At 37.3% G+C, this 12,073-nt stretch overlaps 1 protein-coding gene across 1 annotated transcript in view; it reads left to right on the top strand.

Annotated features, from left to right (window-relative positions):
* The window catches only part of CLIC4 (chloride intracellular channel 4), a 33,177-nt gene extending 21,602 nt beyond the window's left edge, over positions 1 to 11,575 (top strand). The window contains exons 3-6 of the mRNA XM_033003287.2: positions 3,475 to 3,600; positions 4,985 to 5,091; positions 6,311 to 6,492; positions 7,302 to 11,575. Of these exons, the coding sequence (XP_032859178.2) occupies positions 3,475 to 3,600; positions 4,985 to 5,091; positions 6,311 to 6,492; positions 7,302 to 7,466 (580 nt within the window). The 3' untranslated portion in view covers positions 7,467 to 11,575. The remainder of the gene's footprint in view (positions 1 to 3,474; positions 3,601 to 4,984; positions 5,092 to 6,310; positions 6,493 to 7,301) is intronic.
* The last annotated feature ends 498 nt before the right edge of the window (positions 11,576 to 12,073 follow it).

The following is a 12,073-nucleotide window of genomic DNA, read 5'->3' as shown; positions in this document are numbered from 1 at the left end:
ATTTGACTAACTCTGTGGAGTGTATTTTTCCCTTCCATGATTGCATTGGACATCATACTGAGCTAAGAAAAGAACATTTTGCATTCTCAGTTCTACTCTTAAGACACAAAAATATGCATATAGGCAAACGAAGTGGGACATGCCGCCCTTTCAAAGAAATCAGGCATTTCTTGCTTCTGTTTAGTCAGACAGAGGCTTTATTCTTTCCTTTTTCAGAAGCAGCATTTCAGTGCTCCGAGATTTGACTTGTTCTGGTGACTAGAGCAGAGCTGCGGTACATAAACCATTTGTTGGGCTTGTAACAACATTCAGGGCCAGCTTGCATTCAGTTAAGTTTTGAAATCCTATTTTAAACACCTTGATTGTGTGGTTTTACAATTATGTTGACAGACAAAGATTAAATAAAGAGATTAGAAAATATTAAAGACTGCCCAGAGGTAAATGTAACTTTAGCAATCTAAAATAGAGTTTAGGAACAGGAGACAGGGTTTCTTTATTGCAGGCATTTTGTTTGTTCCATGTTACCCTTCAGACACTCATTGCAGTACTTGTGTAATTTATAAATCACTGTAGAGCATATTACATTTGGGGTCTGATCTTCAAGAAATTATTAGAATGCTAATTGCTATTCTGGTTTGTGGCAAAGCCATGAAATGTTTATGCCTTAATCATGGTGTTAAAGAGCCTGCCCACTTCAATATCTGGCTATCACTAGGTAATTAAGTATGTGGCCCTACCTCCAAACACCCTGACAAACTTTGGGGCAGGTACTATCTATCATGGAATTGTTTTGAGTGCTTATAGAAGTTTGTGGGTTTTTTGTTTGGTTGATTGGTTGGTTGTTTTTTTTTTTTTTTTCTTAAAACTGTCCAGTTTTATCTCCACAGTAAACTTCACTATAATATTTTAAAATTGTGTTCTTGTTTGACTATTAAGGGGAGTTGTACTCAGCTGCTTAAGGATATTTCTGTGTACTCATGGTGCTCCAAAGGCTGTGGCTTGTATGTGGTAAACCAGTGTTTGTTTATGATCTACTGGCAAAAGTAACAAACTGGAAGTCAAAGCCTGTATTATGTTTGGGCTTTGGCTGTAGGATGTTAATCTCTGCTTTCTTTTTCTTGAAACATAGAGGTGGTCTGACTGAAGTGGCAAGAGGGGTTAATAAAAATGCTCTGGGATTCTTGAGATGCACTCTGGTTCTTTGGAAAAGTTTTTTGGTTAGTTCATTAGATTAGTCTGTTTCTGAAAGAAAATTTTTCCTCTGATAGTATTACTGAAAATCCGGTGGTCTTGCCTGTGTTTGTTTAGAAAATAACATTCCTTTTGAGGAATTTTATCTAGCCAACATATGAAATTGGAAGTGAGCCACGATGACTTCCTGTAATTGTTGTGTGATACAAAGCTGTATTTAAATGAAGTGTTAAGCTACTTAGTGTTAACCGATGACAGACTTTAAAACCTAAAAGCGAGAGGGTGATGGTAACTATTAGTGAGAAATAACTTCTTGGAAGCTGAAAAATTGAAAATGGCTACATTTTTGTATTAACAAGACTTCTGTCGCCTGGCTAAAAGCAGGGTGTTAAATGTTCTTAAATATGAAAATCAGTTTTCTCATTCGGTTTTACATATACTGCCAAGTGCTTATATCTGTCATAAGTCACTGGCACTACATACTGTAGCTGTTTGCCCTGCTTAGAAGGTTCAGCAGTGGACAGGACATGGAATTCTGGCAGGGGTTCTTAATTTTGTAAGAAATTGAAAGCAACATTTCTACAGGATAAACTTGTAAACTGTGCTTAGTTTACAGAGTCTGAGTGCTATCCCTGAAAACACTGCTTTCTCATGCTACCCTGAATGACCATGTCTGTGTACATTACTAATCTAGTTTCCCTGTCCAGTACAGACAGGAGGCTTTCTTGAACTGTAAGTCCAGTTCCTGGATGCCTGGTGCTGGCTCAGAAATGTGGCCATGTCATATAAAGCACAAACCCAGTTCAAGGGTTACAATCCTATTTGGATTTGTTCAAGCAGGAACAAAGGGGCAACTTTATCATGGCAAACTTTCTGCTGGATCAGGTACCATTTGTTGTTCCACATCCAGCATAATGCCAGCAAAAGGTGGTGGCCATCCTGTAGCGTGTGCTCTGGGCAGCTTCACAGAAATGGAATTGTACAGTCGTGTCTCAGCTGGATCATTAGTACACAGGGATGGTCTGAGGAACTAGGAATTGCCGACTGTCCTCTAACATGTGGAGAGGTTCTTTGAGAAGTCAGTTAGACTGTATCCTTCTGAGCAGTCATCCTGGATTGTAGTCAATAGCTTCATCAGAGGGAAGTTTTAAGTGCTGCTGCTGAAGAAGGGCCAAGCAGTACTGTAATTATTTTTTTTTTTTCTTCTTGCACTGAGACAGTTGCACTAGCATGAGACTAACTAATGCCATGATGATTCCCTGCGGAAAAATCTGCTGTAGTTTTTTAGATGATGCTTTGGATTTAATAGCTTGTAATCGATCCACATCTCATTGACTTCAGAGTTGCATCTGAATTTGCTGAGGTGGCAGATGTGAGAGCTTTACAATCAAGAGTGAGTTAGGCATTTGGGGTGAATGAGTAGGTAGGTGTGTATGCACAGCTGACATAGGCTTCTACATAAATGTCTGCAGTGTTGTTCCCTGTCACTACAGCATCAAGGCACAACTAGAGAAGAGAGAAGCCAATTGCTTATAAAATAGACTGGTTTAGCTTGACAAGGGTTAGTATGAAAGAAGCTGGAGTGAACAGCAGGAGGTATTGCCAATACTAATTTAAGACTGAGAAATGTCTGAGTATTTTAGCTTGATGCTGTTTCTCTTGTGTCTAGTCATACTAATGTCAGGGATTCTTCTCCCTTTGCCCAGGTGTGCTGCTCTTATTTGTAAATATTTTTTCACTGGAGGAAGCTTTAAGCATAATTTTTAAACATGATGTTTAAGCATCTGTCAGTTTGTCTAGAACCAGATTCTGTGTGCACATAATAAATGGCTTATGCATACTGTTCCATAGCAGACTTGCTTATTTCCAGAGAAGCTCTGTGTAAGGGGGGAGGATTATCGTTGATCACAGATTATGCTATATATAAACTCTGTACTGCAGATCTTGGGAAAGAGACAGTGTGTTTGTGTGGTGTCTGTGTGTGTATATATATATATATCTCTATATCTATATATCTCCCCTGCTAGTCAACATTATATCAACTTGAGAAAAAACATAGCTAGAGGTAGGAGGAAGCAGTTATTTTTAAGTATCTGAAATTAATTGTTATCAAGTATATATTCAAAATGCTAATCAAGCTGTTAACTCACTTTTTAAAAAGAAAACTGGTGCTAACTTTTAAAAACTGCAGGGATGTGTAAACCTCAGGCAGGTTGTAGCAGTGAAAGCTGGGGTGGTGGATGCCCCATGCTTACTTTTGTATTGGTTTGTATTTCACCCTAGAAAACCAGCAGACCTTCAAAATTTGGCTCCAGGCACTCATCCGCCCTTCATAACTTACAATGGTGAAGTGAAAACAGATGTGAATAAGATTGAAGAGTTCCTGGAAGATGTTTTGGCTCCACCCAAGTAAGTGTTAAAATGATAATTTGTCACTTTAGATTAGATGGAGTCTTCTCAAAAGGGTTTTCTGCACTAATTAAGATGTTCTTCATCATCAATAAACTGAAGACAAGACATGAAAAATAACTTGGAGCTCTTGCTTGTCATACCTTTCTTTCCTCCAGCTCCCTCATCTTTGTAATAAAACTGTTTTCTTTCAAAGTTTATTTTAAAATTATCCTTTGTAGAGTCCTGCAGTTTTCAAACCAAGTGACTTTTTGTTTTGATGACTGGGGCAGGCAATTCTGATGATGTGTGCAAATAATGTAAATGAAGATGAGCCTGCTATACAAAACTATCCTGACTCCAAAATAAAGTGTTGTGGGAATCTGTTTTAAGGAGATGTGCAGTGTCCTTTTGGAGACTTGTATTTGCAATCATTCTTCTAGAAGTAAGGTGCTACTTAATTAAGTCTTCCAGAATTTGTCATTCTCTTGTTCTTACTTGGAATATCAGTGAACTTTGTATTTAATGTTAAATTATTTTTTTTATTCCTTCCAGCTTTCTGTAAGCAGAGGGACAGTTGATAATTGTACAGAACCAGTGATTACTAAATTCAACTTGGAAATAATTTTAAAAAATTAATTCTTTCATACTGGGCATAATGATGAGTCCTGGAGATTAATTATTTAATATTTGGAAATTATGGTGGAAAATATTGAACACTTTTAAAAATAACGAGATTACACAACACAAGCATAAGAGATGTGTTCAAACCTTCTCTAAACTGTTGGCTTTCTTCTCCCACAGCTGGCAGGCAATGGCAAAACGCAGACACTGCCTTTAGCAGACTGAACTGTTTTGTCTTTAAGTGTGGTAAAACTTAACATTTTTGTTAAAAGATTTGGAGTCCATGATATTCTGGGACAGCTGATATTAATTTAAATGGGGGAAAAAAAAGATCTCCAGTGAACAGGGAATGGCCAAGAGTATTTAATTTGTTACCTGTTTGATCCCTAGCTATATTCTTGTTTACAGAACTATGATCTGCCCCCTTGGCAGCACTGCTGTCCTAGAGCAAGGGAGCTTGCTCTTGTGACCCTGGGCTGTTTCAGACACTGTGCTTGAAACAAATGCCTCATTCAGAAAGCAGAAATATGCTTTGGTATTCCTCTGAAAAGTGATTAAAAAGCATTGGGTTTAAAAATCTTAATTTAAATTGAAGCGTGTGATCTTATACTGCAGAAGCCAATCCTTCACGTTAATATAAAAATGGATCAATTGGGAAAGGTATATGATGTAGAATCTTTTTTTTTTTTTTTTTTTCAAAAGGGCCATTTTGTGCTAGTTAATATATGATGAGAATAGTTCTGCTAAATATGCTGTGGATCTACTCCTTTCTGCTTTTTAGGTACCTAAAACTTTCACCAAAGCATCCAGAATCAAACACTGCTGGAATGGATATATTTGCCAAATTTTCTGCATTTATCAAAAACTCTAGACCAGAAGCTAATGAAGGTAGGTAACTTGAGGCCTGATTGCTGTGCAGACATTGTTTCATTGTTTTGTATTTTACAGAGCAGCTCTACTGTGAAGTCTCACTGACAAATGTTGATGGACACTTGAGGGACTCCCATGAATTAAACCTGTGGTTTAAAATTAATGGTCACAGACAAAGATTTCAACACTTCCAAAGAGAATTCAACTAGACAGTGTTCAATTAGAATTTTAGTAGGGTATGCACGGTTTGTAAATATCCCTGGCACTGAAAATTCTCTACACAACAGCCACTCAAAACACCTGAACTAAGTAGAAATTATTTTAACATCCAGAACCAAATTCCGTGCAGGGTTTGTGTTATGCCCTCGTGGTTGAGTTTCCATGCATTTGCTGCGAGGCCTGTCTGCACACTTGATTATTTGACCTTTCTAGGATTGAGGGCTTCCATTCAGAGCTCCGAGTTAGGCTTAGTTCATGTTGCTTTCTTTAAAGGATTAAGACCTTTCTGTGCAGAGAGAACATAGTAAATGGAAATAAAGAGATCAATAAGAGATAAAGAATGCACAATTAGACCTTTAAATAGCTTAGTACAAATCTTTTGTGCTCAGTGTACTTGGAGGGAAAACTTAAGTCAGGCAATCAGAATGCCTTTCTCTTGTATTTCAAATGGAGAGATGCAAAATAGTTGTAAACAACTGAGAAATACTTTTCAGTTTTGTGGGGTGTGCTGCCCTCTGCCGCTGTATTCCATAAACCTCCTTGGTAGTCTGTTTAGTCGTGGCTGTTAGCTGAGCATGTGACATTAAACTGATTACAGTTAAATGAATATAAAACCTAGCATAGCTTAATTCTAATTAGTTTAAGCCAATTAGGAATAGTTTTAAAAAACTGACATAAGCCAACCAAAAATAAACACTTGTGGACCGTCTTCAGAGTATTTTAAATTAGTGCAAACTCGTGTATAAACCAGCTTTTAAATAACCTGTATCTTTAAAGGGATTCTAGTTCAGTTTCAGTGTTACTAGTGACCACGAAGGCAGCTTCAGCAGTAGTGTTGCCACAAACATTGTACAAGGGTTAAAAATCTTTCAATATATGTTCTGTTCTGGGTAGTAGAGTGATGTGGATTTTGTTTTTCAGATCTGCTACTAATATTCTAAATGATAGTTTGCTTTGAAATTTATGTGCTGTGGTTTGGCTTCCTTTGTTGTTCTTAAAACTGTTCCTTCCTCTGTAGCCTTAGAACGTGGCCTCTTGAAAACTCTCCAGAAACTGGATGAGTATCTGAACTCTCCTCTTCCTGATGAGATAGATGAAAATAGCATGGAGGATATCGCAGTTTCTACCCGCAAGTTTTTGGATGGCAATGAGATGACATTAGCAGACTGCAACCTGCTACCCAAACTACATATTGTCAAGGTAAATGCCTTGTATGTTATGTGATAAGGAAGGACAAAATGCTTATGGTTTATGATGTTCTGGAGTCCAACTAATTTCAACCATTTGTAAGCTTCCATGTGAGGTTAACTACAGTATTAACTGTACATGAATTTGCATTAGATTTGGGTAATGCACAAGGGCTTTAGGGGTAGAGCAGTTGAATTCAATGGAGGTGTGAACCAGTAGACAAGCTGGGTGGCAGATGATAAAATGGCACAAGCTAAAACCTGTTTTACTGCGCTGACTAATGCGGTCACAGGAAGTTGCCACGCTTAAAAGAACGAGGGTAGAAGAAGGAAGGTGAACATCATGTGACCAGTTAATGTTTGAAGTGGATTTCTCCTCAGATCTAAAGAGAAAACTGCTCTATTAGCAACAAAGTAAATTACACAATATGAAACACAAGAATTGTATTTAAAAAAACCCTCAAAGGTCAGAATTGTAGAAAGAGGTAGCTTAGGATAAATACAGGAGTGAAGATGTGCCTATATAATCATGGCTTGATTTCCTTTCACTGTCTCCAGTGATCTTTGTCAGTTTTGTACTGCAGATGGAGCCACAGATTAAGTTTCTGCCTGAGTGCAGAAGTATTTACTTTGGTGAGGACAGTAAGACAAACTAAGCGGGGCAGCACGCTGCCAGGTCCAGGCTTATCCCTGAGGGGTAGCTTCTGCTGACTTTAGACATGACTGAGCGTTGGAAGGGTAGCTTAAATAGAGAGTGATGAGGGATGGAAAAATGGTTTAAGGTGAAGGATGTACATTCACAGTCTAATTCTTGTATTCTAGGTGGTGGCCAAAAAATACCGCAACTTTGAGATTCCCAAGGAAATGACAGGGATTTGGAGATACCTGACGAATGCTTATAGCAGGGATGAATTCACCAATACCTGTCCTGGAGACAAAGAAATTGAAATAGCTTACAGCGATGTAGCCAAGAGACTCACTAAGTAAACGGCACTTGCGAAAAGAGATGACTTCTTGCATATTCCATAACAATGCTTCTAACAGACTGCTCTTTTCATATAAGATAGCAATTTTTTTTGCATGAACTTGCAGTTATTCAAAGTTATGGTGGATAGACCAGGTACAGTAATTACCTAAAGTTTGCAGACTTAATTATGGGCTTGTTTTTCCTTACCTCCTTTCACAGCAAGTTTGAATATCATTACTGCAGTTATGTTAATATTGCACTGGGGTAACTCTAGATTCTTCAGTATGAAGGGTTTTCTTGCCCCTGCTACTTTTCTTTGCAAACATTTGGTCCCTGTCTACAAATTGGTTTAGGATAGTGTCTTGCTATATGGTACAAGGAATATTTATGTATTTTGGAATTTATTGCTTTTCCAGAAGATCGATACACAATTGTCATATCTGTGACACATTGAACTGTACCTGCTCGTCTATCCTATTTACATATAGAAGGGGACGACTTATCCAAAAGAGCCATTTGCAGAATATTTGGCAATGTTTTTAAAAGTAATTTCTCTTGGATTTGAAATCCAAGATTGGATTGGTTGAGAATGGACTCAGATGTGAAGCTTGGATTTGAATGACCTCGGACATCGGGGAAGTTTGAATCGAATCTAGGCTTCAGCGCTATAGCAGGAAGCTCGCAGTTCAGCGTTAGTACTTAGTTGTGTCTTCAAGAGCTCAATGAGATAAAAACCCCCCACTTAAAAAAAAAAAAAAAAAAAATTGGCAACCTACATTTATCCCAAATTCTGAGTTGCAGCAAACAAATAATTTGTCAGGATGCCCTTTGCCATCATGAAACCAGAAGAACTAGATGCTTGCCATCTGTTCACCTTAAAAATTGCAAGTGGCTTTCTTTTTGGTAGTTAAGAGCCTTTATTTTGTATAGATCTTTCTGGTGATATTTACTTACAAAATCTGTGCTGTCATAAACAAAGTACATGTAAGCATTAGTGTCCTAGTTGATAAATAGCTACTGTATATGGTGAATAGCAGTGCAATGATTAGTGATGCAAGACTGAACACTGATAGCCATTAAAGCGGGAGTCTTTCTGGGAACTTTTCTAAGCTATTTCTTCCCTGAAGAAAGCTAAAGTGACCTTTAAAGAGAATGTTTGCCTTAAATTATAGTATGCATTTTTTCCTGAAAGGAAATTTATTAATTACTCCTGTAAAGAAATGGTGCGTGAAATCCAGTCCTTTACATTGAATTTATCCCAATTGCTTGTCTGTGCACCTGGACTGCAATTTTGCATAATCATAATCATTGCACTACTATACATAATCTTTTTACAGCAACACTGAGGAATAGCACTACAATTTTTTTAAAAGCAATTTTCAAATATTTCTAAACCAGGGAATAGTTTTCTTGTTTAAAAGTTAATGGTTTTGATGCATGAAATAAACTGCTAGGTTATTTTTAAAAGACCATCATAAACAACTCCAAAGAATGCTAGACTTATATGCCTATTTTTTTGTAAAGATACTTTTATATTTAACTGATTTTAGAAGCTGGAAAGTGCTATTCCTGGTAGGTTGTTCTTGGAATATTTAACATTCTGCAATAACATGGAAATGCTCACATAAACACTTTTATACACTAATTTTTTTGGTAAGCACTGGTTTTATGAAAACCAGCCTGACTTTTCTAAGCATCCTGCTTTTGCTACTTTATATACCCATGAAGTTAGTTTGACATAGAAGAGGTAGAATACAAGATCCATATTTGTATACGTGGCTTGTGGTGCCTTGTCTTGCCTTCCTAGAGCTAGAATTCCAGTATAAAGACAGTTAGCAATCCTGTTACGTCTTTTGAAGATGACCATAGATACACTTAGACCCTATTATGATTTATTACAGGGGTGTTTAGGCACAGAAAGAAAATTCTGCAGAGCGACCTGGTTAGGAAAAACTGAACTGTAGCCTTTTAATAATTACTGTAGTCTAATGTCACGTTCTCATCCTGAATAAAGTTTCTCAGCCATAATAATCCTCGGTAGGGGTTCAGTCTTTGCTACAATGTAACATCTAGAAAAAGGAATTACTTTCTTTTTTTGTTAGATAACAACATTTTTAATGGCACGTAGGGTAAAAAAAACCCCAACCCTCATTGGTTTGGTGCTCTTTGCCATCATATCATTAACCTTGAAAAACAAAAATATAGGAAGCAATGCGATCGTGGGCATATCTTTAAGTTTTTAACTCTACTTTAAAACCTAGATCAGGATGGCCCTTGGAAATTGTCTGAGGTTGTAGTAATCAGGCCTCGCTCCTTTTAAAAGCAAATTAGGCGCCTTTTGTGCACACTTCAGTACACCAGGCAATTATGTGCATATGAGCACGAAAACACTTACATGCAGTTTTCTAGTGTGCGCACTGCCTGCATATCAATGCACACAAATGCTGAACTTGTTAAAATACCAGGCGTGTTGTCTTTTATAGATAATATATTCTCTCTACTTTTTAGGCAATCTTCAAACAATTGTAATACATTATATTCAGCATTAAGTATTTTAATGATTGTGTCTGAAAGCTTGTAAACAAAGTTAAAGCTCTTGCTGTAACTAATGTATTTCTTATCTCAGTACAATGGAGTATTGAGCGTCGGAGCCTTTCCCTTGTAAGTGTAATTCAAATGAGGACCAGGTTAGCAATTTCCAAGGCGGTTACTGTAGGATAGCTGTTAACTGTCCTGTGTGAAAGGAGTTGGTATCTTTTAGGCTTCCTATTGCACAGTTTTGTTGTGTTGTGGCAGAAGCTGGCCAGCCTCTTGCTGGCTTCAGCAGAGGCCAGGAATCTAATGGAGAGCGAGCAGCTCTCACCTCGGTAGGTGATCCCTTCAGAACAGCAGAGTGTAGCTGGGGTGGTGTGTAAACGGCTTAGCGTCTGGTGTGGGTAGAGCACTTTCATCTGCCCCAATCACCAGCGCTACATTAATTAAAAAAAGCCCTTTCATAACTATGTAAATTCTTGACTTCTGTCAACTTGTTTACAATCTGATCTTTAAATGCATTTTTAATTTCATCAAACAGCAATTAATCTACCCCCTGTTTAAATTTAAAATGATGCTTCTAGCCCCTTCTACAATTTAAAAACAGCAGTTACCCTTTCAAGTAGGCATTCCAGTTTGCAAGTTGGTTGCATGTATTAGCATGCAGAATAACTTACTTTATTCTCAAGCTGAAATATGCTTAAATTCCCATTAAAACAGGTGACTTGTGTATTTCCTGAACATAAAGGGAAAATCCATCATCTTCACCCTGTTTTTGTGTGGGAGAACAGATTATAGTATATGCATGATTTTTTTTTTTTCCCCCCTAACAAAGCTTTCCTTCTTGAAGAGATTCCTTATGTGTAAGAACTGCCTGTTGAACAAGAGGCATGTGAACTTCTGAAACAATTTCATGCACTCCAAAGCTTTCCTGTCCATCTCCTGTTCACTGACGGTTTGTGTAAGTGTCCCACATGGACAGTCACAGCCATGTAGCTTGTATGTTTGCATTTTCCCATAAAATTGGTGTTTTTTCCGCAATGGGCATGTCTAAACTGATTGAGAGCTGTGTGCAGTGCCATGATAAGAAGAGAGATGTAATCAACTTTTTATGCTAAAGTAGCAAATTAGCATTTCGTATCAAAGGAACACAGACATGAATAAATTGAAGATGCTTGAGCCAAACCCGCTGATGCCTATCTCAGTGTAGAACAAAAAGTGGCTAAGTATAGTCAACTTTTTTCACTCTTTGCCACTCGGAGTACTATCTGAATACATCCAATTAATATTTTCAGAAGAAGGCTTTATCCCAAGTGAAAAATATTTAATCTGCCTCAGAACTTGTGCCACCAACTTTTACATTTTGTTTCTGGAGGGGTTGGGGAGGAGATGGAAGAATAGTGGAGCAGAATAGGATATCAAGACTCCCAAGACAGGACATCAAGAATTGGAGCGTTGTTTGCAGAAATACTTGAAGAGTTGATACAATTTATTGTAGTTCGCTTATGTCTTTCACTCTCTGGAACATCTTTTACAGATACACCAGTATACTGCTGGCAGCTATTGTTAAAAATAAAATTATATTTTCACTACCGAACAGATCTTTCTCTTGTTTCTGAAGACTACAGTTCTTGCATGTGTAAGCTACGACTTGCATGTGGTGTGCTAAACTACAGGACAAAACTTTGTAGTAATCATATTAGCAATTTTTGGTCGTTGTCTTTTTTCAGTGGTGTGATTTTAAGACAGAATACGTGTTGTTTCTAACACTCTAACTAGCTGTTGTGCCCCTTAACAAAATTAAGAACTTTCTTAAAACTGAGTTGAGAAATAATGACTTTTACAGAAATTATAAAAAGTGTTGGCTGCTTTTTGGTTTTTTTCTCTTTTTTTTTTTTTTTTTTTTTTCTTCCAGATTTTAAATGGAAACTTAAGAACATAAATTTTGGTAGCTTGTTTTTCAGTGGAATACTAGGTTTTCAGAGTTAAACTGTGAAAATTGATTAAAAAGACATAAAAAATATTCTCATTTAGGTTCAACTTGTTTCCACCCAGATGATCCACTAAATAGCCATTTCGAGAGTTGAGACTGAAT

Source organism: Tyto alba, unplaced genomic scaffold, assembly GCF_018691265.1.
Source record: "Tyto alba isolate M040663 unplaced genomic scaffold, T.alba_DEE_v4.0 Super-Scaffold_20, whole genome shotgun sequence".
Taxonomy (NCBI): domain Eukaryota; kingdom Metazoa; phylum Chordata; class Aves; order Strigiformes; family Tytonidae; genus Tyto; species Tyto alba.
Note: the sequence above shows the minus strand (reverse complement) of the source record. Positions and strands in the feature narration are given on the sequence as shown.